At 40.9% G+C, this 26375-nt stretch overlaps 1 protein-coding gene across 4 annotated transcripts in view; it reads left to right on the top strand.

Annotated features, from left to right (window-relative positions):
- LBR (lamin B receptor) overlaps window positions 1-26157 on the top strand; it is a 57754-nt gene extending 31597 nt beyond the window's left edge. For all 4 annotated transcript variants that reach the window (XM_067028382.1, XM_067028387.1, XM_067028398.1 and 1 more), the window contains 13 exons: window positions 3076-3254; window positions 5089-5304; window positions 8042-8125; window positions 8383-8575; window positions 9668-9864; window positions 11763-11817; window positions 14759-14950; window positions 15689-15792; window positions 16709-16834; window positions 19855-20023; window positions 22810-22890; window positions 22984-23106; window positions 24195-26157. In XM_067028382.1, coding sequence (XP_066884483.1) covers window positions 3090-3254; window positions 5089-5304; window positions 8042-8125; window positions 8383-8575; window positions 9668-9864; window positions 11763-11817; window positions 14759-14950; window positions 15689-15792; window positions 16709-16834; window positions 19855-20023; window positions 22810-22890; window positions 22984-23106; window positions 24195-24355 — 1866 coding nt within the window. In that variant the 5' untranslated portion in view covers window positions 3076-3089 and the 3' untranslated portion in view covers window positions 24356-26157. The remainder of the gene's footprint in view (window positions 1-3075; window positions 3255-5088; window positions 5305-8041; window positions 8126-8382; window positions 8576-9667; window positions 9865-11762; window positions 11818-14758; window positions 14951-15688; window positions 15793-16708; window positions 16835-19854; window positions 20024-22809; window positions 22891-22983; window positions 23107-24194) is intronic.
- The last annotated feature ends 218 nt before the right edge of the window (window positions 26158-26375 follow it).

The following is a 26375-nucleotide window of genomic DNA, read 5'->3' as shown; positions in this document are numbered from 1 at the left end:
GAGGTGCACATAATGTTGGTGGTTTCACCTTTTGGAACATTTGTGTGTGAGAGACAGTGGTCTCCTAAGGAGCGTGCTGGTTTGTTCCTATTTTTTCTTTTTTTCGGCCATTATGTGAAAGATCATTATCGAGTCTTAATTCCTAATTCTTTTTTAAAAAAAGTTTAGAGACCTAACAGATATCCACCAGCTATCTTAATTTGTTTAACCCCAAATATTTAACGGATAACAGGAAAACCTCTTTGGCATTGACCTGTGTCCAGTATTGCACAGATACTGTTTGCGTGGTGTAAAATAGGTACAACGGAAAGATGCCAATAAATGAATTTTCCAAAAAGGACAGAATCTGCTCAAGGGCCTTTTAAAAAATCTAGGTGGCCCCCAAGTCCTGAGGGCCTGTGTTTCAAAAGTTTATAAAGAGTTGTCTGAAACTCGGGTGGCATCTTCACGTAGAAAGATGTAATTGCCTTCTGCCAACCCTGGTTGACCAATGTCAGAGAACAAGTACTAATAGCAGTGGTTTGATTTTAGGGGGTCCGAGGAGAAGGAGGGGGCACGAGAGAAGGAAGGCACATTTCCTTCCTCTTTCTCAGTGTTTGGAGGCTCAGAGCTAAATGTTGAAATAGGCAAAACTTGCTGTTGTCACCTTCCTTTTTTGGGCCCCTCCTCCGGGTCCCAAGGTGTCCACTGCCCTCTGCTTCCCAAGTGCCCCTCACGTGACTCCTCAGCCAGGTGTGACTTCATCCCCAGAGTGTCTGGGGTCCTCCCCGTGCCCCGACCCCCGACCTCCCCCCCCCAAGCCCAAACTTTCTCATTACCCCAGTGATGCTATCTCAGGTAGGTTTGGGAAGAAAGCCATCTCTTGTACCTAATGTGTAAATGGACTGACATCCTCTAATCACCACCGAAGTCTTTTGTGTTTTCTTTCATCTACTGACCTATCTCCTATCTATCTAAGCAAGTGAAGCTTGCAAAGTTTTTTCCTCAGGCGATTAACAGTGAAGAAATGTGGTGCTTGGGAAAGACTTTCTCTGGAGGGGTGTGGTAATCTTTCTCCTTTCTTAACTCAGGAGAGTCTTCAGAAGTTCTCAATTGTTGTTTTTGTTGACAGGAGCTGGGTGAGGAATGTATCTTATATGTGCCCAAAGGATATTTTGGGAATTGCTTAGTTGGTGGGATGAGGGTGACGTAGGGAGAGATTTTTTGGTCCTACTGTCTGCTTCTTAGACGAGGCCCAGCTAGTTCAGTTGGTGTTGGAGCTGTCGGCAGGCGCTGGTTTTGTCCTGTGGAAATGTGAATTTGCTGGTCCGAGGAGGGAGAAACGTTACTACCTAAGAGCTTGCAGCACCCAGCAATCAGTTGATGTTTGAAAACCAGGCCTCATGTAAGTGGCAATTCCTGCAGATTGCTTGTGGCTTCTTAGAGTGTTGTTTTTATACCAGGCTTCATGGGCCATGTTTTGGTTCAATGGAGAGAAGAGGGTTATAACTGGGGGTTGATGTCTGCTGTAGGCTTTTGAAAAAAGAGCTAGGATGCTGGTGCAGGTATGTGGTTGGCAGTTACTTGGTATGCATTTGAGACTTCAGCTGTAAGACTTGAAAGCTTGGTGAAAACCCCAAATTTGCTATTCATTTTAGATTTGGAGTTCTAGTTTTCTCCCTGTTGGTAGGTTATAGTAAAGCTAATTACACAGCCTTGATTTTCCCAGTCTGCTGCGTAGTTTACTGTGTTTAGTAAAGGTAATCTGTTAAAAATTAGATAATACATCTTTAAACCTTTGTAAGACTACAGTCATCCCCCCTCATCCGCAGTTTCACTTTCTGAGGTCCAATAATATTGAATGGAGAATTCCAGAAATAGATAGTTCATAAGTTTTAGATTGTGTGCCACTCTGAGCAGCAGGGTGAACTCGTGGGCTGTCCCTCTCCATCCAGCCTGGGGTGAGAATCGTCCCTCCGTCCAGTGCGTCTTGCCCGTTAGTCACTTAGTAGCCATCTCGGCTTTCAGATCAGCTGATATCACAGTGCTTGCGTTCAAGCGACCCTTATTTTACTTAATAATGGCCCCAAAGCACAAGAATAGTGACGCTGGCAATTCAGATATGCCAAAGAGAAGCCGTAAAGTGCTTCCTTTAAGCGAAAAGGTGACAATTCTTGGCTTAATAGGGAAAGAAAAGAAATCGTATGCTGAGGTTGCTAAGACCTATGGTAAGAACGAATCTTCTATCTGAAATTGTGAAGAAGGAAACAAATTCATGCTGGTTTCGCTGTTGTACCTCAAACTGCAAAAGTTACAGCCACAGTGCGTGGTTAAGTGCTTAGTTAAGATGGAAAAGGCGTTAAATTTGTGCCTTTAACATATTTTGAGAGACCGACCACATTCATATAACTTTTATTAAAGTATATTGTTATAATTGTTTTATTATTGTTGTTGTTAACCTCTTACGGTGCCTAATTTATAAATTAAACTTTATCATAGGTATGTATGTATAGGAAAAAAACACAGTATGTGTGGGGCTCTGTACCATCTGTGGTTTCAGGCATCCACTAGGGATGCCTGGGGGTCTTAGAATATATCCCTCTTGGATAAGGAGGGCACTACTGTATATGCAGATTTTTCAATCAGAAAATGTGTGTCCTTTGTGAGATTGTGCCTTGTTAATTAAAGAAGTATAGTTACTGTAGGCGGGTAGCAGTTTGCATGGTGCAAATCATTTGGAGCCTTTATATTTTGTTACATTTAATCCTTAGTGCCACTTCTGTGTACAGTGGCTGTATAAAGTGATTCCCAATGAGATATGGTGTAGCAGAAAGAACAACCTCTATGTCCTGACTCTGCCACTTCATGCCATCTGTTTCTATGCCCTTGAACAAAACAGTTAACATCTTTAAGCTTCAGTTTTCTCACCTTTAAAATAGGAGCTGTTCACCCTCTCCTCTAGAGGCTTTTGTAGCCTGAGTCTTGACCAGTTAAACATTTTGGAAAGTTGTATTTTAGTGTTTAATCTGTGAAAAAAGACAAATGTAAGTGTGTATGCGCTGACTCTAATTTTTTTTTTTTTTTTTAACTATTCAGACTGATTTTCAAAAATGCCAAGTAGGAAATTTGCCGATGGTGAGGTGGTAAGAGGTCGATGGCCCGGGAGTTCACTTTATTATGAAGTAGAAGTTCTGAGCCATGACAGCAACTCCCAGCTTTACAACGTAAAATACAAAGATGGAACTGAACTTGAATTGAAAGAGAGTGATATCAAGGTAAGCACCCTTTGGTTTACAGAGCATGTTTATAATTGGGAAATCACTGTAGGTGTGGTTTTTAAGCTTTAGAGCAGTCAGGTCTGGCTCTCTGCAGGTGTAGGGTCACTCTCCTGCTTTAGGTCAGATCCTGGTTTTTTGGCTTTGGGAATGTATGAATGAGGCACAGTGCCCTGTTGCTAAGAAGCTGTCAGTCTGCTGAAGTCAGACACTTACATTGTCCTCTCCCTGGTTTAACGCACTCTGTCATTCTGTGACAGTTTGTTGTGCGTGGTGTTGGAGCACATCAAGGGTAGGGAAGGGCACTGGGTTTTGGGGAAGGCTTTCAGAGCTGAGTGCTGAGGACAGATAGGGAAAACTCAGGTGATGGCGTGGGGAGACTTCCACAGCGGACAGCATGCCAAAGGCTTGGGTCGGGGGACACAGACGACTAATGCTGAAAGGGTGTGGTGGGCGAGGGCCAGAGGAGGGGAAAGAAGGAGCCAGAACTGGAGGGGTTTGGGCTTCATCCCAGACACCGAGGATTTAATCAGGAGAGTGACATTAATTAGATTTGAGTCCAAGGCTTCTCAACCTATCTGGTGAGGACCTGAGCTTGCAAATATCTGGTCCATGGTATAGAAGTATTTACGTAACATACTGTAATTACTAGGCAAATGGGGAAAAAAAAAAGGTACAAAATAAAACCCTGGGCTTCCTTGGTGGCGCAGTGGTTGGGAGTCCGCCTGCCGATGCAGGGGACGTGGGTTCGTGCCCCGGTCTGGGAGGATCCCACGTGGCGCGGAGCAGCTGGGCCCGTGGGCCGTGGCCGCTGGGCCTGCGCGTCCGGAGCCTGTGCTCTGCAGCGGGAGAGGCCGCGGCAGTGAGAGGCCCGCGTACCACAAAAAATAATAATAATAATAATAATAAAAAAAGGAAACCCTGACTTTTCACTGTCAGGTTCAATAGACATAAAATTACTTTGTCAAAGTGCTATAAAAATTGCTGCCCACCTCTTCTCAGTTTCATTCCTTGCTGTAGATCAGTAACAAACAGTTCTTGAGCCTACAGCCTATGGATCACAGTCTGAGCGCTCTAGACCAGGGGTTGGCAACATTTTTGAGTAAAAGGACTTGTAAATATAGTTCGTGCACTGCAGGAGCAGCTCTGGACATGGCTGTGTCCCAATGCAATTTTATTCATGGACACTGAAATTTGAGGTTCAGGTGATTGTCACATGCCACCAAGTTTCATTCTTCTTCTGATTTTGTTTGCAGTCATTTGAGAACTGTAAAGCTATTCTTCGCTCCTGTGCCACCCAAAATGGGTGGGAGGGATTTGGGCTGGGGGGTAGTTTGCCTTCCTTAGGTCTAGGTTCCTGGAAATATTGGGAGTAGATGAGGGCAGGGTAAAACATGGCTGAGTAACCCAGTCTTGGACTCGTTTTCAAGATCTGACCGTGTTTTATTCAGAGTGAAACTGTGAGATGAATTTTCTTGTTATTGTTTGTGTTCCAATTTTTTTTTTTGTCCTATCATCTCAGTTTTAATCAATGTCATTTGTATCTCTTATATATGTTATTAGGAAATGTACGGCTGCTTGGTTTAGACCATTCATTTCCTGGCAATACCTTCGAAGAAGAGTTAGGGGTGGAAAGGCTGCTTTGGTCTCGGGAGAGATGGGTCATTATAGCTGAAGTTGTTATTGGCCTCATCTGATGGGTGCTCAGACCCCATGAGTTCCCAGGGTGGTTTTAGAGTCGCTGGCGCAGTCACTGCCATGGCTGCCCTCTGGCAGCGTGGGTCTGCGTGTGTTAGGACTTACGGTGAAGCTCTGCCTTTTCTCCTCCCTCTAGCCTTTAACTTCCTTCAGGCAAAGGAAAAGCGGCTCAACTTCCAGTTCTCCCTCCAGACGCAGAGGGAGCCGCTCCAGGTCGCGCTCCCGATCCCCTGGTCGGCCCCCAAAAGGTTCCCGCCCGTCCGTCTCAGCTTCGCACCAGGCTGACATTAAGGAAGCAAAGAAGGAAGCAAGGAAGGAGATGTTGGAGGTTAAACTGACTCCGCTGGTATTGGTGCGTGTGTTTGGGAGATCTCCCACCTTCCACGGTGTTTAACCTGCCCAAATCGTGTCTTCCCCTTTATGTGTACTCAAGTGATTTGCAGTTAATAATATTAAAGATTACGTTAAAAAAATGAATGTTTGGAAGAATAGAAGGTATAATGCTTTTAAATACCATGAAAAAGAACATTTTTAAGTTAGGAGTGCAATTTAATATTGTGTTTCTTTTTTTAAAAAAGCAGTGTTTACACTTGAAGTAGATGTAGATTATAGACTGAACCGAATAGTTTTTATAGTGAATAAAAGTTCATGTAGAAAATAATGAGATGTAACTGTATCTTATAAAAACATATTCTTGCTGTCTTAGTATCATTGTACTTGATTGCTTTCCCTATTCAAAGATGATACTTTTACTGGAATTTACTTTCAGAGTTCAAGGTTGGAAATATTAGGGTGTGCAGAGCCTGGAGGACCTTGCACAATGAATATTTTAGATAGTAGACCAAATTGAAATTATAAATTAACAGAATTGAAGAAAGGTCGTTGTTTATTCTGTTCACTTAATGTTACCTCTTTTCTGGATAAAATGCACACAGATTTTTGATAACCTTAAAAACCTGGATTATTACATAGTGTTTTGTAGTCAGATTTTTAAATTTTAAGATGTTGGACATAGCTTTCTGTGTTGTATTTTCCTGCATCACTTTTGTTGTTGTATGGTATTATTTGGATTTATCATAAATTATATAGAGGTAATGCAGTTGTTAGCTCCCTTGTTGATAGACATTTAGCTTTTTTTTTTCTTTCTAAGTTTTCATTATTATAAACAAATATTCTTACACAACATCTGATATATCCTTAGGATAAATTCTTATAAGTGGAACTGCTCGGTCAGATGGATAGAGCAGATTTGAGGCTTTTCTACATATTGCCAAATTGCTTCAGGAAAGTTGATACCAGTGGGAGTAGGGTATGAATGACCATTTTCTCATTCTGAGTATAATAGTTAATAGGTTTTTTTCTCTTTCGTTTTGTTTTTTTTTGGCCAGTATGATTGTCAAAGATTTTCAACTCACCATTTTAAATTGCATTTTGATAATTACTAGTGAGTTTGGACATTCTGTTAGTGGCTCTTTTTACTAGTCAGGTGACTCAGGGTAAGGAACAGATGCTGTATGCTTTCTGTCACATTTCATTTTTAGCTTTTTTAAAAAAATATAAGTTAATTTATTTATTTATGGCTGTGTTGGGTCTTTGTTTCTGTGCGAGGGCCTTCTCCAGTTGCAGTGAGCGGGGGCCACTCTTCATCGCGGCTCGCGGGCCTCTCACTGTCACGGCCTCTCCCGTCGCGGAGCACAGGCTCCAGACGCGCAGGCTCAGTAGCTGTGGCGCACGGGCTTAGTTGCTCCGCGGCATGTGGGATCTTCCCAGACCAGGGCTCGAACCCGTGTACCCTGCATTGGCAGGCAGATTCTCAGCCACTGCGCCACCGGGGAAGCCCGGGGAAGCCCTCATTTTCAGCTTTCAGTGGCCGTTATATTTTTTACAGTGTGACCTCCTTATAGTCCTGGTGGCCCAAGAGCCACATACTGGCTTTGCCCCTTGCCCACTGAGCCCTAGGCTCACCGTGGACCCATCACTGAGCTGAGGATGGGGTGACGTGTGTGAAAGACTGTACTTAGGCTGCACGTAGCTTGACATCACATCATCCTTATTCTTTTGGACTCCTAATTGTGATCTTTGCAATACCTTGCCTCGCTGTGTGAATACCCTGTCAATTTGCAGTCAGTACAGTTCAGGGTCAGCTGACTAGCTATGTTACAGGATTACATTTGTGGTTGCTGTGGATTACACATTGGACCTTTGAAAAACCGAGAGTGTAGTTTTTAGCAAACCGTTTGCTGCTAAGCGGCTCGTTGGCACTTCGGTAAACTTCAGTATATGTTGAATGCTGTCACTGCTCAGTTAGACCTTGATTTGAACTAGAACTTGATACTATATTAATGCTGTCTTTTGACAGCTGGGCTCCGAAAAGATATATTTGTCTTTTTAATTAATCTGTCAGTGATTTTAAAGGAGCAAAGTCACCTATTTCAGCAATACATTGCCTGGAAAATGTTTTGTAAGCGAAAGTCCTTCCTCTGTACAGTCAATAAGAAATTTCCTCCACTGCCTGAAGAGAATGACATTCAAGGAAAGAGACTGAATTGAGAAAAGAGACATTACAGAGAGAAAATGTAAGGTTACAGAGAAATAAGGCAGATGAAATTCTGAAAGTAGGCAGTTTGTAGGTTACTGGTAATACTCCATAAGTAGCCACTATTTCTTAATTTCCTGTTATTAGCTGTTTGGGGGCAGTGAATGTCTTTTCCTCTTTTTTTTTTTTTTAACCAATTAATGAGCTGATTTACCAATTTTTACTGTATCTACCTCTCATAGTGAATATTATTAGAGCATCTGTTGTCAAACAGTGAAATTATAAGATTTAGTCTAATTTTGTTTAAAAGATGGAAGATCTTATGTGGAAACCTCTACTGTAAGAGCCGATCTTTTGAAGATTGGGAAATTCTAATCAATTTTGTTCCATTTCATTTTTAACAGAAGTGGGCTGAAATTCTTCAGCATTACGGCTGTGAAAATCTTTGGTTGGTTTTATTGCTTGGTTTCACAATACTGAATTTTTACCATCATGTTCCTTTTTACTAAGTTATCATTCTTATGGTTAAAATGTTTTATATTCTTCAATTTAGAAGCCATTTGGAAATAGCATCAACAGATATAACGGGGAGCGTGAGCACTTAGAGAGGAATGACATACCTCACAAAAACACACAGGTACAAAGGGGTTCATTTTCCTCTCAGGTAATTTTTTTCCTTGTTAAAATGACTTTCTCTAAAGAAGCACATTGAAAACCATAATTTTTCTTAGAATCTTTTCCAAGATTCTGTCCTTAAATTAAGACTGAGTATAATTTAACAAATTTCTTCTTATTAGTGTATATGGCTACATTAAGATGCTGAATTAGTTACTGTGGTAGCATTAATGATACTTACTGACTACAGATATTTAATACTTTTTACTTTTTAAATAGGAAAAATTCCCTTTGTCACAAGAGAGTAGTTATATACCTACACAGTATAGCCTTCATCCAAGAAGAGAAGAGGTCAAATTAAAAGAAATAGATGCAAAGGAAGAAAAAACTGCTACAAAAGGACCTACGTCGTTGAGAACCTTTGAAGTGACAGCCACACGGCAGAAGGACTTAGAATTTGGAGGAGTACCTGGTAGGCATCGGAACCGGCCTAGGGAGGGCAGGCAGGGTAGGCAAACGCTAGTTGCTATGAAGTGAGCAGGAAAGGGCTTTCTCCGAGGAAATCTGAAGGCGGCCAGGTAGTGAGCCAGGTGGGAGCCTGGGGAAGAGTTTTCAGTCAGAAGGAACAGCAGGTGCAAAGGCCTGAGTAGGAGCATTTTTGAGGGTTTATCGTAGAGTAGAAAGGGTGCCATTGTGGCTCTATTGAAAACTTTTAGCAATCTTTTCATAGGCTCTGAGCAAAGAAGCGCAAAGAAGTGACGAAAGCAAGCTTGGTGTGACTGTTGTATATAGGAAGGACGGTGAGCTATTCGTGACTGGGAAATCTGCCAATCATCAGATCTCCGTGACAGGGCCTGGCTTGGCAGTAGCACTGGGAATAAGCTGCATGCCTCCAGTGGGTTCATGGTGTCTACCCTACCTGTTAGACAGGTTGCTTTTGAGGGTCAAAGATCTGAAGCATTCAGAGGCTTGGAGTTATTAAGTGGGTGGAGCTGGTGAGGTCTTATGACTTAGTAAGAGAAAGTACTTCTTGGTTAAATGGTTCAGAATCCTGCGTGGCTTAACTGCTTTGTATTTTGTAATTTATAACTTGGCTAACTGAATCTGTTAAAGATGGTGTCCAGCATCGCTTAAAAGTCTGTGCACATGTAACGTGAATGTGATACTATTTTAATTGTTAGAAACTTAGGGGTATAAAGTTTTTTGTTCTTTAAAGATGAGACAGATAGTTTTCAGATGTTCCAGTCTTCAGTTTGCTGGAGTTTCAACATGTTTGCTCCCATAGTGGCTGGATTTTAAATGTTTTAGAGCTTGGTTTCCGAGGTGGAATTTAGCTCTTCAGTGCTGGGCGTTTGCCGTTTTACTACCTTCACGCCTGTGGTTGCTTTCCCACAGGATGTGACAGGTAGAGTTAAGACTTTCTAACGATGCATTAGAAATTGGTTTCAAACAGCTAGCCAGACTTGAGTTCTGACCTTAGAAATTCAAGTGATCTTTGGAAAAAATTAAAATAAAACAACCTGGATTGAAATTAGAGCCTTGAATGTTCACTAATTATTTGCAGGTGTTTTTCTCATCACGCTTGGCCTGCCTGCTTTCCTCTTCCTGTTGCTGTTGATGGGTAAACAGGAAGAGCCCAGTCTTCTGAATTTCCCGCCTCCTCTGCCAGCTTTGTACGATTTATGGGAAACCAGGGTATTTGGGGCCTACCTCCTCTGGTTTTTCCTTCAGGCTCTGTTCTACTTACTGCCGATTGGGAAGGTAAGGGTTTGTTGGTGGGGCATATGGTATTATGAGATTTTCTTCCCCTCGTTCCCATGTTTATATAAAGACGTTTATAGTAGTTTTAAGGTTAAAAGCTGTCCTTGGTCATAACTACCCAAACTTACTTAGTTTTAGTTTGTTAATCGTTTACTCTTGTATTCTGTAACACATGCTTATTAAGCGAAACTTAAAGAATCTGATTGAGGGTTCTTGTGTAACTTTCCAAACCAAATAGAGAAGAATAAGCCATTTTTCAAAATAGTCTGACTAATGGTAGAGAGGTGGCTGGGAAAAAAAAATTCCCTCTCACTATATGTCATTTCAGATGCAGAATTTTAAATTACCAGTTGATAAGCTACTGAGCTCAATGGTCTTTAGTCTGTATCTTTTACTTTTTTTTTTTTTTCTTTTTTTAATATGATGAGTTTCTGATTTTCATCTCTTTTAGAAATTTGTTGTCTGGACCACTGAATGTTCTTTTCAGACTCATGCAGTGTCTTTAAAACTTGTCCTCATTGCTAAGTGTAGTGTTTTCTTCTTTCATTAGAATACTCTACTTGGATATATTTAAAAGAACATGAGATTCCCTAATCAATAAATAATTCATTTAAAGATCTTGTTCTTAGAGCTTTGCAAGTTTGCCAACTGTAAACCAAAGGATCAGTTTTATTAGGGGTGGCAAATGCCAGTGATAGGAGGATAGAGCTGCAGACTTGAAATACTTTGGAACCTCACCATAACATTGGCTCTAGAGAGGATTCTTGTGATGTGAACCTTCAGGTATTTTTGTGATAAGGCTCTAAAGTAAAAAAATCACAAATTCAGATAAACTCAGGTAAAGCTAGTTCAAACTAGATAATATTTATTGAGAAAAGCAGTTTTGATGGTTAAATATATATATATATGTCTGTATCTATATCTATATCTATATAGCTATATATCTATTTTTTTCCCACAGACTAAAACCCAGCGCAGTAGTTGTTAGATACCTTTAATAGATAAGGATCATTTGAAATTAGCCTGTGGGGTTTTGCTAATCCTGTAATCTCAAACAGATACTACATTTCTCCTGGGTTCCCTTTCATAGCTTATGAAAGGGTAAAGTAGTTTGGCCTAAGACAAGTGATACCATATTAGTATTTTACAATTTAGAATGAATAGCACCATTTCTGAATAGTTATTTTGGGGAGTAAAATGTAGCTGCCATTGGGCAAGTGGACTTTTTGTTTTAACTCATCCTGTTCAAGTACTGTGTTTCTTGAGTACCTTTTATATGGGGATGCTGTGGGTGATGCAGATGAAGAGAGGAAATGGTCCAGTGGACATGCTCTCGGTCTCTTGTTGGAGATAAAAGAATCACATGAAATGATTGAATAACTAAGTGAGCGTATACGTATAAATAGCAGAGCAAGTAAGTCTATGAGTCTGTATCATCAAATAGCACATTGGGCCTTGGGATTGGGTAAGTGAGGTTGAACCCGATTGAAAGGATGACACAAACATGAGATAGTGGAGTTGTTTTCTGCTTCGTAAGCAGTGGGGAGTCACTGAAGGGTTTTGAGCTGGAGAACGGCTAGATGTACAGGTTTTTGAAAACACATCTTAGTCTTGTGGTGGCACATGGGATCATTGGGGAGAGTGGCTATTGCAATAGTCTCAGTACACGGAGAAGTCATTGCTAGATTTGTATTTGAGATAAATTCCTGAAGGTGGAATTACTTTACCTAAGGGTGTGCCATGAAGACTTTTGAGACTTGTTACTAAAGTTTCCTACTAAAAGGTGATCCTCCTTGGGCATGTTGAAATTTAGGTGATTTTACAAGACATAGATATCATGGTAAAGTGTTGTGCTTTTTAAATTTTAAATTAAAAAAAAAAAAACCTTTTCTTTTAAGGTTGTAGAAGGAACACCTCTTACTGATGGAAGAAGACTCAAGTACAGATTAAATGGTGAGTTTTTTTTGTTTTTTTGTTTTTTTTCAAGTCTCAAATTGATGACTTAATAGCTCAAACTTTTGGGTGCTGCACTCTTTAAACTGTCAAAGCTGATTATGCCAGAGCAGTAAATAGTAAATTTCTCTCAGTAGTCCGAAGAGCATGCAAATAAACTGCTCGCACCTGCAGCCAATATGTCAAAATTATGCCACGTTAAGTAACAAGCCACTCAGTCACTGTTTTCCGCTCTCCAGTTTTATTTTCTTAATAGCATTTATCACTCATTGAAGCAATTTTGACTATGTATTTCATCATCCTGAGTCATCCCCATGGCCTAAGAAGTTCTGCACTGATGGCGGGCTTCCTGGCCACTCCTGCCCTCCGGAGCTCTTGCTCTTTTGCTCCAGCCACTGGCCTCCGGGCCGTCTCTAGGCTACATTCTCAGTGCTTTTGCCTGGAAGACTTTCCCCCAAAGTGTCGGCTGCTTCATCCCTGACGTGTCTCTGCTCAGAGGAGCCCTCAGATCCCTTTCTTTCCTTTACCCTGCTTTATTTTCCTGTATGACAGGTCTTCCTGACATCAGTGTACTTGTCTCTTCACTGGGATCTCCCCACTAGAAGGTGGCTTGTGGGCAGGGACTTGGCTGTGTTCATTGTGGTACCCTTGGTGCCAGCAACGGGACTGGCCTGTAGGAGGCGCTTGTTGGTAGGAGCCCTGAGTGGTCGGAGTGGAAGTCTCGATGAGTATCTCAAGAAGTGGGCATGGTCCCTCTTGACGTGGGCACCTCCTGGGCTAGGAGTGTGTGCTGAGTAAGAGGAACAGTCCACCTCTGGCACGTGAAGACTTGGACAAAGTACAGTGAACCTGCTTTTAAGAAATACGTGTATAGTGTACTCACCCTTAAATGATTTTCCGTTTTAACTAGATTGGGTAGACTGTTTTCCTTTTCTTGGGAATTATATTGTAAATTTTAATTCTTGGCCTGTTTTCATCCTATCACTTCTCACCTTTTGAACTGTGGATGCTTATTTCAGTGACTCATCTAGCATCCACTGTATCTGAAATCACCTGACTGGGCTCTAAAAGGGAAGCCAGAGGTATTTTAGATGACTGCCTCTTGTGCCAAGTGGGTGAGGCGTTGAACCTAGCTCAGCGCCTGACCCGTGGTAGGTGCTTAGCACTGACTTGCTGCTACTGTCAGATACTTTGTTTACTCTTTTTTTTTTTTTTTTTTTTTTTTTTGTGGTACGCGGGCCTCTCACTGTTGTGGCCTCTCCCGTTGCGGAGCACAGGCTCCGGACGCGCAGGCTCAGCGGCCATGGCTCACGGGCCCAGCCGCTCCGCGGCATGTGGGATCTTCCCGGACTGGGGCACGAACCCGTGTCCTCTGCATCGGCAGGCGGATTCTCAACCACTGCGCCACCAGGGAAGCCCTACTTTGTTTACTTTTACCAGATTCCTTGCTGCTGGAACCAGGTTTAGAATCTCCAAGGCACCCTCTCTCCTGCACCTTGCGGCCTCAGTGAGGCCAAGTCTGGGGAGGGGTGGGGGTGTTCCCTTTGGGCCATCAGGTCTGTCGCTGTTCTTCGTGTTTTGTGGGCTTCTCTCTAGGTACCCACTTACTTCTCGTCTAAGTGCTCTTCTTTTCTGTTTTTGCTTCCCTTTGAGGGCGTGGCTCACTTGGAGGCTGAGAACAGGGGTACTGGGCCCGGAGCTATCGGAGCAAAAAGCAGGCAGTGGCTGAACTAGTTGCTTGATCCTTCCTTTGAAAATTTCCTCGTTACTCTGGTTCTAGTATTACGAGATTTTACCATCATCAACTAAGGAGAGTCCTAAGACATTTTGTATAATTTAATCCACGTAGGCTAGAGAGCAAGAAACTGCTTCATCTACCTTCTTTTTCTTTAATATTCATAAATTTTATGAGCATTAAATGAAGGCTTTACAAAGTTAAAGAAAAAGTTTAAAAAGTTAAAAGTTACTCTTTGGAGTAAACCTGACACTGTGGGAAATGTGGATTTAAGTAGTAAATTAGAGGTGACCATTTGACTTTACAAAAGCTTTGGTTTTAGAATTCTTATAGAAATAACACCTGCGTCTTTTCTGTGTTAGACGGTTTTTATCCAAATGTGATTTGACTGCTTACTCAGAGAACAGTTTCTGCAGGCACTCAGCTCCTGTTAGGAAAACTGTGTCTTGGGTCCAAAGAAAGAGCAGCCAGTACACTCAGCTTCTGTCTGTTGAGCCATAGCAGGGCTAGCTCGGAACAGGAGTTCCTCTTGTGGGGCCTTGTGGGTGCTTTTGACTTTGGAATGAACATCTGTAGGCCTGGCAGTCCCTCCCTGACGTCGGCGCTCGGCTGGTCCCCTCAGTCTCCTGCCTGGCCCTGGGGAACATTTGGGTCGTGGCCTCTTCTTTGAGGGCAGGGTCTTGAGGTCTTTGTTTGGGCGGTAGAGTATGACCAGGATCCTTTGAAACCCTTATTGATAAGTTATTTGGGGTAAAAATATTTATAATTTATAACCACTGACATTGCCCTAAAGGCTTTAAAATGTGTGTTTGGCCCACCTCTGTCAATAATTAGCCATCTGACTTTGGCCTGAGGGGTTTGGATTATGTGAATTTTGAGGTTCTTTTCAGCTTTTTCATAGTGAATTTCTGCGCACTTCTTTTCAACTCTCTCTTCATTAAAAGCAGATGACTGTTCACAATGAAAAATAATAACTTAAATGTGTGAGAATATTTCACAGATTGTGTGCGAGATAAGGCATCTGTATCGAAGACTGCTGACCTCAGGGGCACTGCTCGTTCATATATATTTGTGTGTGTTTGTAGCCTGAATAATGAAACTAAGATTTTACAAAATAATGTTGTATTATTTTATAACGGCGTAAAGCTCATGTGAACCCTGGGTTAACATTAATTTTTTGCCCTCCCCCACCCCTTTCTTTTCAAGGATTCTACGCTTTTATCCTGACATCTGCGCTCGTCGGAGCATCTTTCTTCTGGGATGTAGAGCTTTATTATGTGTACAATCATTTCCTTCAGTGTGCACTTGCAGCCACTGTTTTTTCTGTGGTCTTGAGTGTTTATCTCTACGCCAGGGCTTTGAAAGCGCCCCAGGATGAACTGTCGCCGGCCAGCTCTGGTGAGCAGTGTTAGAATGTGGGTCCCGCAAATGCCTCCCACACCCTCAGCCCACTGGCCCCCCAGCATCTGTTTCTAGGCTTTCATAGAATTCTCTTCTAGCTTCAGTTTATGAGAGATGAAGAGAAATAGGAAAAAAAAAAAAAAAAAAAAAGGTGAAAAAATTTAGAGAAAAATAAAAGGAAGAAAATCTGATTTTTTTTCTCCTCGTGCTTTCCTATTTGTTTCTTCTTCCTTTTTTAGTCACTTGATGACAGTAAGACATTTTAACAACTTACAGCATTTTAGTAACATTAGTATTATAACAATTTAGGACAAATATTTTTTGTCCAAAATAGTAAACATCCTTTAAAAAAAACAAACAACAAATAATAGAGATTACAAATTGGTTGATTCTAACCTAAAGTACTTAAACATTAAAAAAAAAATTAAGTGGCTTATTTTTAAAATTGTGAGTCTACATTTTAAAAAGCTCTAGTTCCCTCAAAATCTAGGAATCTGGCCCCATAGGCCCCATGCCTATAGCAGCATGGATGTTTCCAGATGGGGTCAGCATCCCCTGCCCCCTGTGTCCTCACGGCCCCTCTTGGCTCTCACCGCCATGCCTTTCCTCGCTGGCTGTTTGCCAGGCTCCTGGAGGTGATTGAACTGTGACCCTGGAGAGTGGACAGCAGTGCAATTTTAAAGCCTCATAATTGGGTTGGGAATACTGTTTGGATAAGGACTTTTCCCTTCATAGGAAATGCTGTCTATGATTTCTTCGTTGGCCGTGAGTTAAATCCTCGCATTGGTACTTTTGATCTCAAATACTTCTGTGAATTACGCCCCGGATTGATTGGATGGGTATGTCTTTTTTTTTTTTTTTTTTTTTTTTACTTTCAATTCAGTAGTACAAATTAGTCTTGCATTTAGAAAGGATTGTAGACAATGTTAAAGTAAGCTGTGGGTGGTATGTTTTTAGGAATAATCACAGCGTTGCATAAATCTGTCTACTTAAAATATTTTCTTGCTGTAAATATAGTCCAGAGGGTTAAGGTGCCCTGTTACAGGTTATTAAACATTAAAAGAGTTTGTTTCATTTTGATTATATCAGTTTATGTTTATGTAGGAAAATAATAGTGTATGAATTAAGAAAAAATGTATTTTCCTCCCCTTTAAAAATGTATTTTGACTTAATTTTAGACTTGTTCGAGAGTTGCAAAAATAAAGAGTTCCTTCATAACCACTCTCCCCGATGTTAACATCCGGCAGAACCGTAGTATAGTCATCAAAACCAGCAATTAAAAAGGAAAAAAACCCACAAATTAACATTTTTACAGTAGTGTTAATTAAATCCCTAGACCTTATTTGAGTTTCACCAATGTTTCATGCTGTTGGCCTTTTCCTGTTCCAGAATCCTCTTCAGGGTCCGGCAGTGCCTTTATTTGTTATTTGGCCTTAGTCTCCTCTAGTCTGTAACAGTTGCTAGTCTTTCCTTGTCTCTCATGACCTTGACACTTTTGAAGACACTGGTCACTTATTTTGTAAGAGTGTCCTTCGGTTTGGGTTAGTCCAGCGTTTTCTCATGATTGGAGTGAGTTATACGTCTTTGGCAAGAACACCACAGAATAAGTGTCCATCTCGGTGCATCTTATCAAGGGACTCCTGAGGTTGATATCACTGATGGTGGCTTCTCGGTAAGGTGGTGTCTGCAGCTTTCTCAGCTGGGAAGTTACCACCTTTCTCTCTGTAGAAACTGTACCTGCCCCTTTTGTTTCAGGTGGTCATTAACCTGGTGATGCTTTTGGCTGAGATGAAGCTACAGGAGCGCACTGTTCCATCCTTAGCGATGATTTTGGTTAACAGTTTCCAGCTCTTGTATGTGGTGGATGCTCTCTGGAATGAGGTAATTAATTTTAAGAGCTTTGGAGTCAGATGGTGTCGAGTGTGGGTGATTGACCTGACTCCTCTGAGCCTCAGCTTCTTACACACAAAGTGAGGAGAATATAACCTGCCTGCAAGGCTTGTGAGGATTAAATGAGTTGTGGATCCACGTGACGCATTGAGCTGACGCACAGTGAGCACTGACAGAGGGTGGGTGTCGAGAACTTTGGTGATACTTCCGTGTATATCAGCTGCTCTGTCAGGTACTAAATATTTAAGATCTGTGGATCTTGGCTTTGTGGGTGTGACCGATTCACATAAATAAAACTTTATTTATATGAATTAATTAACATTAATTTCTTAGTGATTCTATCCGATGAAAATGGATGGACAGATTAGCATCAAATTAAGATAGTGTTTTTTGGATTGTCAGGGGGCAGATAGTTCTCAAATAAAGGGGGAGATGTTTTATTGTTGGTGTTTCGGAATAAAAGAGTAGCTCTAATTAGATGGATATAAAACCAGAAATCATGATACATTGAGGAAACCAGTTTAAATAAAGCTAATTTCCTAACACTTGGCTCTTCTCATACGTTGATGCATCATCAGTTTTTTCTGCTACTTGAAGATGGTAAATGTTTGCTAATCTCGGTCTCACCTAACTATATTCCTCTTGAAAATAATTTCTTCCTTGGGTCTGTTTTACAACTGTTTTATCGTTTACTGTTATCTTTGTCATCATCTTCTCCGAATTCCAAGTTGAGTTTTCTTTCAGTTTGGAAAAAAAAAAAAATTGGCAGCCCTATGTCATAATGTTACAAAATAAATTTTCTTGGCAGTCTGTTGACATTTTGAGAGAAGGTCCATCTCCTTTAAGGTGTTTTTTAAAAACTGTCTTATTTGGTCATATTCCGTCAAAATGACTTTGAAAGCTTGATATTGATTTGTTGATAACCTTCCTTTCCTTTGGGAGGAGATTAGGGCCTTTTTGAGGTAAACAGACCTCCAGTGCAAGTAGCCACATTTGGATTCTTGTTGATCTCCTGCCACTGAACACAGATCTGGGCTCAGCCTTAGAAGCTGCAGAGGTTGTGGGAGCATCTGATACAGAGTCCTTTGAAAATTCCAGGTCAACTCAAAATTAGACATGCTTTTGAAATTAAAAAAACAACATCCCAATTCTTGTAAATGCACTTAGTCTTTCCAGTTGTAGGTCTTTCTTTGATTATGTAAGAAAGGGCTCATAAGAAGATGGTAGGTTACTTTTACAAGTCAGATGATATTTCCTCTGTTGCTTTATCACCTCAGAGATTTTTTTTTTTTAACTTCCTGTCTGGAAGCTTTTCAGAGATGAGTAATTTCTTCCTTCTGGTGTTCTGTCGTGTCCTGGTAGTCACTTTTGAAGTGACTTAGAAATTCATATTTTCTAGAGATTTAAACAAACATTGATTTCTGTTAATTAACAGAAAATGTTTGTATTTTAAGGCAAAACTGTTAAGGCAGTTTCTCACCAGGGGTAGTGGATTAAAGTTGGGAAGTTATTTTTTAAAATATGTTATCAGTATCTCAGCCAGATTATAGTAGGCTTCTTGAAGAAAGGACTTGATTTTACGATTTTCTTTAGTATCTGGCACACTTTCGGGCAATTAGTAGATGCTTAATGATTTTCGTATTAGATTGGGTGATAGAAATTCTTCTACGTGTCCACGTGCCACTCCTTAGAAAATGGAGAATGCGCGCGTAAATATAAATGACCCTCCTGTGAGCCTCCGCCGGCTGTCTGGCAAATCCCCTGAGGCCCCAGGAACTGGGTAGGGCTGAGGGTTCTGCCCCTGCTGGCACCAGCTCTTTATACCTTGTCCCTCACTCACTGCCCACTCCCGTGTGCCCTGTGGTTACCACTGGTCTGCTCTTGTACCTGCTCGCGTGTGCATAAGGATAGGTGCTCTTGACTAGAGGGTGAACCAAAGGGCCTGGAGTTGTTACATCCATTTTTCTGTTCCATGGTCCTTTCGCTTGCTTTCTGGGAAAAAAATGCATTTTGGAGATTATCACTCGTTTTCTTTAACCTAGAATATTGAGTTTTTAAAAAAAATTTTAATTTTATTGGAGTATAGTTGATTTACAATGTTGTGTTAGTTTCAGGTGTGCCGCGAAGTGATTCAGTTATACGTATATTCATTCTTTTTTAGGATCTTTTCTCATATAGGTGATGTTCCCTGTGCTATACAGTAGGTCCGCGTTGGTTTGATTCTTCAGCAGAGCTTACTTATACTTGCTAATTTTTCTAGTCAGGGGTGAGTACTGGTGTCAGAGGCAGATTAGAGATGCCCTTGGGCAGGGCCGTCTCCACTTCCAGAGCCGGGCCTGCAGGTTTCTGGTCCAGGGGGATCTGGCTGCTGGCTTGCGCTGACCAAATCCACAAGAGAGTGAGTGCGTTCAGGTCCTGATTTACCCTGAGCAGCGAGGCAGGCATTTTCCCATGTTGCCGGGTAGTGTGGAAAAGCTACACGAAAAGCCAGGTTGCTATCAGAAGTTAGGTTGGTGCATGTGTGCTGGGTGCAGGGGTGGCAGGTGGAAACCCGTGCTCCCCGCCTTCCATCTTCTAGTCTAGTGGCAAGAGTCGCTTATTTACAGGACAGTCCCACGGTCGCTCCAGGCTTCAGCGGGTGGTGGGTGGTGGCATCTGAGAAGTGCCTTGTCTAGGGGGAGGGTTGAGGAAAGCAGCACGGGCGAGGCTTCAGCTGAAGTTGGAGTGGGGTGTTCCAGGAAGAGGCGTGGAGGCACAAGGGGCGTTGGCAGCTCTGTTGTTTCAGGATCGTGGAGGGAGAGGGTAGAGCGACAGGAGAAGAACAGAATGATACACGTGCCGAGGGAACCAGATCCCCACTCCCACTTTAAAATGGTTTTGGTTGGTGTACTTTCCCTTAGCCCTTTATAAATTTGACTGTAAGCTAGAACTTTATTTGAATGCTTTAAACATAGAAGCTTTTGTCCCCCAAACTTTAAGAAAAACTTTTCCCCCTCTTCACACCCTTGTAGGAAGCACTGTTGACAACCATGGACATTATCCATGACGGGTTTGGATTCATGCTGGCTTTTGGAGACTTAGTGTGGGTGCCATTTACCTACAGCTTCCAAGCCTTTTATTTAGTCAGTCATCCAAATGAACTGTCTTGGCCAATGGCTTCTCTAATCATTGCTCTGAAACGTGAGTATTAACCTCCAGTCTCTGTGTATTAAATATTGTGTGCCGAGTCTGTTGTGCTGTGGTATCTACATACTTATAGCGTGCCCTTTTATTTATTTTTTATTTTTTTATTTTTTTCAAGTCTGAATGGCTCTTTTTATTATAATAAATGGATAAATAACCACTTAGTCCCAACAACCCAATTAAGTACGAAGTAACCAAGTTCATGTTTATAAAAGGGACAAATATGGCAGAGTCATGTAAAAGAAAATGCTATGATACACTGGGAGCAGTTATTTAGCAATAAGACACAACTACAGATCTTATCAGAATGAGGTGACTGAGAAAAGCAAGGCTGATGAGAGGGAAGGACAGAAGACACAGACATAATAAGATATCATCTTAGGTAGCAGAAGGCGTCTGGAGAACGGGGCTCGATGCTAGCTCTGACACTAGCTGTGTATTTGTGTACAGGTTACTTGTTTTCTCTGAACCTTGAGCTCTTTTGGAAAATCAGGATTGAATTTTAGTCTTTCCTGGACCTTTTTTTTTTTTTTTTTTTTAACATCTTTATTGGAGTATAATTGCTTTACAATGGTGTGTTAGTTTCTGCTGTATAACAAAGTGAATCAGCTATACGTATACCTATATCGCCGTATCTCCTCCCTCTTGCGTCTCCCTCCCACCCTCCCTATCCCACCCCTCTAGGTGGTCACAAAGCACTGAGCTGATCTCCCTGTGCTATGCGGCTGCTTCCCACTAGCTGTCTGTTTTACATTTGGTAGTGTATATATGTCCATGCCACTCTCTCACTTTGTCCCAGCTTACCCTTCCCCCTCCCTGTGTCCTCAAGTCCATTCTCTGCGTCTGCGTCTTTATTCCTGTCTTGCCCCTAGGTTCATCAGAACCATCTTTTTTTTTTTTTAGATTAACCATATGTGTTAGTATATGGTATTTGTTTTTCTCTTTCTGACTTACTTTACTCTGTATGACAGACTCTGGGTCCATCCACCTCACTACAAATAGTTCATTTTCATTTCTTTTCATGGCTGAGTAATATTCCATTGTATATATGTGCCACATCTTCTTTATCCATTCATCTGTTGATGGATGCTTAGGTTGCTTCCATGTCCTGGCTATTGTGAATAGAGCTGCAGTGAACATTGTGGTAAATGACTCTTTTTGAATTATGGTTTTCTCAGGGTTTATGCCCAGTAGTGGGACTGCTGGGTCATACGGTAGTTCTATTTTTAGTTTTTTAAGTTACCTCCATACTGTTCTCCATAGTGGCTGTATCAACTTACATTCCCACCAACAGTGCAAGAGGGTTCCCCTTTCTCCACACCCTCTCCAGCATTTATTGTTTGTAGATTTTTTTGATGATGGCCATTCTGTCCGGTGTGAGGTGATACCTCATGGTAGTTTTGATTTGCATTTCTCTAGTGATTAGTGATTAGCGTGCCCTTTTAAATGGCCATGATTGGCTCAAGTTTGAAGTAATCTGTGACGGATGAGTTGAGTAATAAAAAGATTCTTGCATCTTACAAAGAGAATGGATGTTTCTTTCTTGGGTTCTCAGTGGTTCTTTAAACATAATTTTAAACAAACCATTTGGTTTTAAAATTTATTAAATTTAGTTTAAAATAATAAGTTAATGTACAATTTTATTGTCTTAGTAATGATTCATTTTTTCTGTTGAGTGCCTGCTTTTTCTGGTAGCACCTTAAAAAGTAGGAAGACTGGTCTTGCCTTCCTAGAGCTTGCATTCTAACAGGAGAAATCAGACGCTCAGACACTGCATTGAGGAGTAGGAAGAGTCTAGAGAGGAGGGACTTACAGACCAAATGTGATGGAGTTTAAGGTAGAGAGTGCGTCTCTCGGGGGGAGCATCAGTGTAAACTCATTGGAGGATATGGTGTAGTGGGGAAAAGTGGGATGGGGGGGTAGATACATGGGACAGAGGGAACCGCTTGGCCAGGGTGGATGCTGGAGAAGAGTGAGGAGCACACTTTGGCCGGGTGCTCGTGGGTTAGCTTCAGGATGGCTTTTCTTTCGTTTCACTGTGGGTTAAACACCTCTGCCAGAGGGAAGGCAGGGAAAATTAGCACTGGACTTCAAATATTGCTAGTTTTGCTACACTAATCAGTATTTATGGTAGAAGAAGAAATTCAAGCTATTGGTTGAAATGAAGATTTAGTTTCTTCATTGGTTTGGTTAAACGTGCCTGTGTGTTATTCAAGACAGGATATGTGTATTTTACAGTTAAGCTAAAAATAGGGAGTAGAGTTATTTCTTACTACTTTATTGAGGACTGATAATAAATAGTGATGTGTCAGGGCCTCTTAATTTTGACATTTTGGAATTTGAAATAAAGCTACCAACTTGGAGGCTTACGGTGGGATTCAGCATATATTTATGTGCAAGTTGTTCTGGTGCAGATTCTGAGCTATAGTTTTATTAATAAAGCATTCATGTTGTGGCCAGTAGGTATCATAACTAACAGATGAACTCCAGTATTGATTTTATTGTAATGTGGGCTGCATTAGATTTTATTCATGGATGTAACTATATTTGTTAGTTTTGCCTTCTAGGTAGATGATCAAAGCTGTATGATAGTGAGATACCAGGATCATATCTTCTTTTGACCTTCTAAGATTGAGAGGTTTTGAATTGTTAAGAAATCAAACTATTCTGTACTTTGGACATTTCCTTGGAGCACAGGAATAATTTCTAAATGAAATTACAGATGCTTTTAAATAAAGATTATATCTAAATTGTTAACAAATGAAATTTTTAAAAAATTACAGTGTGTGGATTTGTAATCTTCCGATGTGCAAATTCTCAGAAAAATGCATTCCGGAAAAATCCCACTGATCCAAAGCTTGCACGTAAGTATTGGTTTATATTTATAGTATTTATACCACATAAAGATTTTATGTCTGTCTAGAGATCATTAAAAATGTATTTTTATTTTTGTATAGATTTAAAAACCATCCATACTTCAACAGGAAAAAATCTTCTCGTTTCTGGATGGTGGGGTTTTGTTCGCCATCCCAATTACTTGGGTGATCTCATCATGGCCCTGGCGTGGTCCCTCCCATGTGGTAAGCATTTAAGAGGAGAACTGATTTGATTGACTCTTTCTCCGGCCACCGCAGGATGTGTGTGTGCTCGTTGGGTCTGGGTGTCGCCTTTTGGAGGTTTGGGTTGCCCGTTCCCCATCTGGGTGCTGCGCTTTTGTGTATCCAGCACCTCATTCATCCAGCGTCTGAGAGGAATTAGGAATTCACAGAGCCCGAAGTTTTACTCTAAACTTCTGCAAGCAAAATTTTAAGTTTTACACTGTGCCTGGTAGCTTTTTTTCTAAGAAGAACACGTAGAAATTAACTTTCTATTCGTGACTCAGTGTACGTAGATTCTGAAAAACTTCGGTTCTGAAGAAGAAGAAAAGGCGCGCTCTGTTTTGTTTGTGTCCGTGTCAGCCCTGCCCGCCCTGCCCCACACTGCTGGCCTGCCGTCCTCTTCCCGAGCACTGGCGGGGAGGAAACGGGGAGATTTGCTTTAAATACAGAGGTTCTGATTTTTTTAAAAAGTTATTCATTCATTCATTCATTCATGGCTGCGTTGGGTCTTCGTTGCTGTGCACAGGCTTTCTCTAGTTGCGGCGAGCGGGGGCTATTATTCATTGCAGTGCGCGGGCTTCTCCTTGCCGTGGCTTCTCTTGTTGCGGAGCACGGTCTCTAGGTGCGTGGGATTCAGTAGTTGTGGCACGTGGGCTCAGTAGTTGTGGCTCGTGGGCTCTAGAACGCAGGCTCAGTAGTTGTGGCGCACAGGCTTAGTTGCTCCACGGCATGTGGGATCGTCCCAGACCAGGGCTCGAACCCGTGTCCCCTTCCTTGGCAGGTGGATTCTTAACCACTGTGCCACCAGGGAGGTCCCCAGAGGTTCTGATTTTGAAGGATTGTTAAGGTGGATTAATCACTGTTCTCTGAATAGCTTTTAATTCAAATACTACCTCCTGCCACACACTAGTGGGATTTTATGAACTGGTTTAGTTGTTTCCCCCATTGGAGAAAATGAAGTAATGGGATGGTCCATTTTTAGACGATTTGGGGACCAGCAGGAAATGGTACTGTGTAGTTGGGTAGTGATAATAAAAATACCTAGTACTATTTACTGTTGCTGTCCCCAGGTTTCAATCACATCCTGCCTTATTTCTACGTGATTTATTTCACCATTTTGCTGGTGCACCGGGAGGCTCGCGATGAACACCACTGTAGGAAGAAGTACGGCCTGGCGTGGGAGAAGTACTGCCAGCGCGTCCCGTACCGCATATTCCCGTACATCTACTGATCCTGGTCTAGGCGCTGTCTAAATGCTCCTGCAGTTTTGGCTTCCATTGGCAAAAAAAGAGAAAAAACCCAAAATGAACCTTTCGTTGCACTGACAGGATCTTTATGTTTCTCTTTCTTTTTGAGGCAGGACTATAGAGCCAAGTAGTAATAAGTCTTTTAATGTAGCCATGTTTATTTTTATTAAATCATAACAATTAACATAAGGAAAATATAAATAAAGATGTTAGAATTTGCATTCTAATAGGAAATTTTCAATCCTTAAAAATCTGAAAACAGAAAATAGTCTTACAAATGCACTGAATACTGTTGATGTTTAGGGCTTTTGATTACCTTTCAAAGTTTGATTCCTTTGTCCAGTTGGCTTTTCTTAAATTAAAACACCGTTACATTTTAAAGTACATTTATGTTTTATTGCATTAAGAGAAGAGAATTTTCATTTGTTTCCCATTAAATTAAATCGTTTACTAGCTATGTGATTTGAAAGTAAAAGCTGGTCCTCTCTGTTCAGTGCTGTGCGGGAAGGGGGATGATTGATAGTCGACACTGTTTAATGAAGACCATTAGTAGTGGTTTGCTTAACCTCAACTTTGAAACTGTAAATACATAGCTTTTATGTAATATATGGTGACTTCAGGTTTTTCTGTATAGTATTTTGAATGTGAAATAATTTTCGGGACTAAGTATCTTTTTAACAAACATTTGCAGTATTTTAAATTAAGTTTTGTAAAGTACTACATGCAAACTAAGCATTTTGAAAGAAGTGGAATTCATTTAATATTGTATGAAAGATGCTACTAAGACTAGGAAGGGTATTTTTCCTAATCCAAAGTTTGTGAATTTGGCTTTGCTACCTCAATCGCAGGTGTTTGTTTGCCTTTATAAGCTGTTGCAAATAGAATAAATATATATTTTTGGAATAACATCACTATTTAAACATTTTTACACAGAGTGGTGTTTGAAAATTTGCCATTTCTGAAAGGCTAATATTTTTATATGTTTTTGACTTTTTAAATTAAAATGTTTTTGCTACTGTTAGTTCAGGCAGTTTATACTGTATTTTGCATAGCCTTTATATTTACAAAACTCTACTCCCTGTAAAGGAGTGTTGTATTCATCTTTAGAAATCTATTTATCTAAATACAATTTAAGGGAATAGTTTAAAATCATTTCTTTTAGTTTAATAGCTGTGCATAAGGTAGCTTTAGCCATTAGATTCTACTTAAGTTGATATAGTCTCATTATTAATTGTCCTATAATGGAACAGTAGCAAATTCACTAAGGTTTTGTATTCAGAGTTAAATTGTTCTCCAGAATCTTAAACATAGAGGGGAATCTAATAAATATAGTGTATATGTTTGGGTTTTTAATTATACATTTTACATATGAGCCATTTAGATATGCAGTGTTTGTTCTACGCTGCAGTTCGAAGTGTATATAACTGAACTTACATTAATGTGATCATGAAGAACATTCCGCATCCTCTAGTCTTTAATCATCGTTTTGGTGAAATTTTCAGTGTTTTATTAGTACTGCTGTATGCAAGCAGTTTTTTAATGCCTCTCTCCTGGCATCAAAAAATGGCGTCCCAACCTATTCTATACTAGATTCACCAATGAAGCTTTAGGGGAGGAAGAAGGACCTTTAATTCTTTCCTTGGTAATGAGAAAAGAGCTGTTTCCAACACAGTGCTGCAGCTACAATTTGTTTTTCATTTTGTTTTTGACATGTTTATTTGACAAGTTTTATAATGAAGTTTTAAGTTGGAAATAAAGTTGAAAATAAGATGTTGCTTTGATCACTTTGGAATCTCTCTTTTTTTTTTGGCCTGTAACTCTGGGATCATTGGGACCAAAACAGGAGCCCTTAGATTACCACTCTCCACCCAACCTGTTTTTTTCTAGGATTCTTTGGGACCCTCCTGGACCACAAGGAATCCAAAAGGCAAACTGGGACCCCTGGCAAACTGCTGTTTGTATTGAGGCTCTCAGAAGTTGGAGCTTGAAAGGGGTTAGTGGAGG

This window comes from Kogia breviceps, chromosome 1 (genome assembly GCF_026419965.1).
Source record: "Kogia breviceps isolate mKogBre1 chromosome 1, mKogBre1 haplotype 1, whole genome shotgun sequence".
Lineage (NCBI taxonomy): Eukaryota > Metazoa > Chordata > Mammalia > Artiodactyla > Physeteridae > Kogia > Kogia breviceps.
The sequence above is the reverse complement of the archived record's forward strand: the minus strand, read 5'-3'. Positions and strand labels throughout refer to the sequence as shown.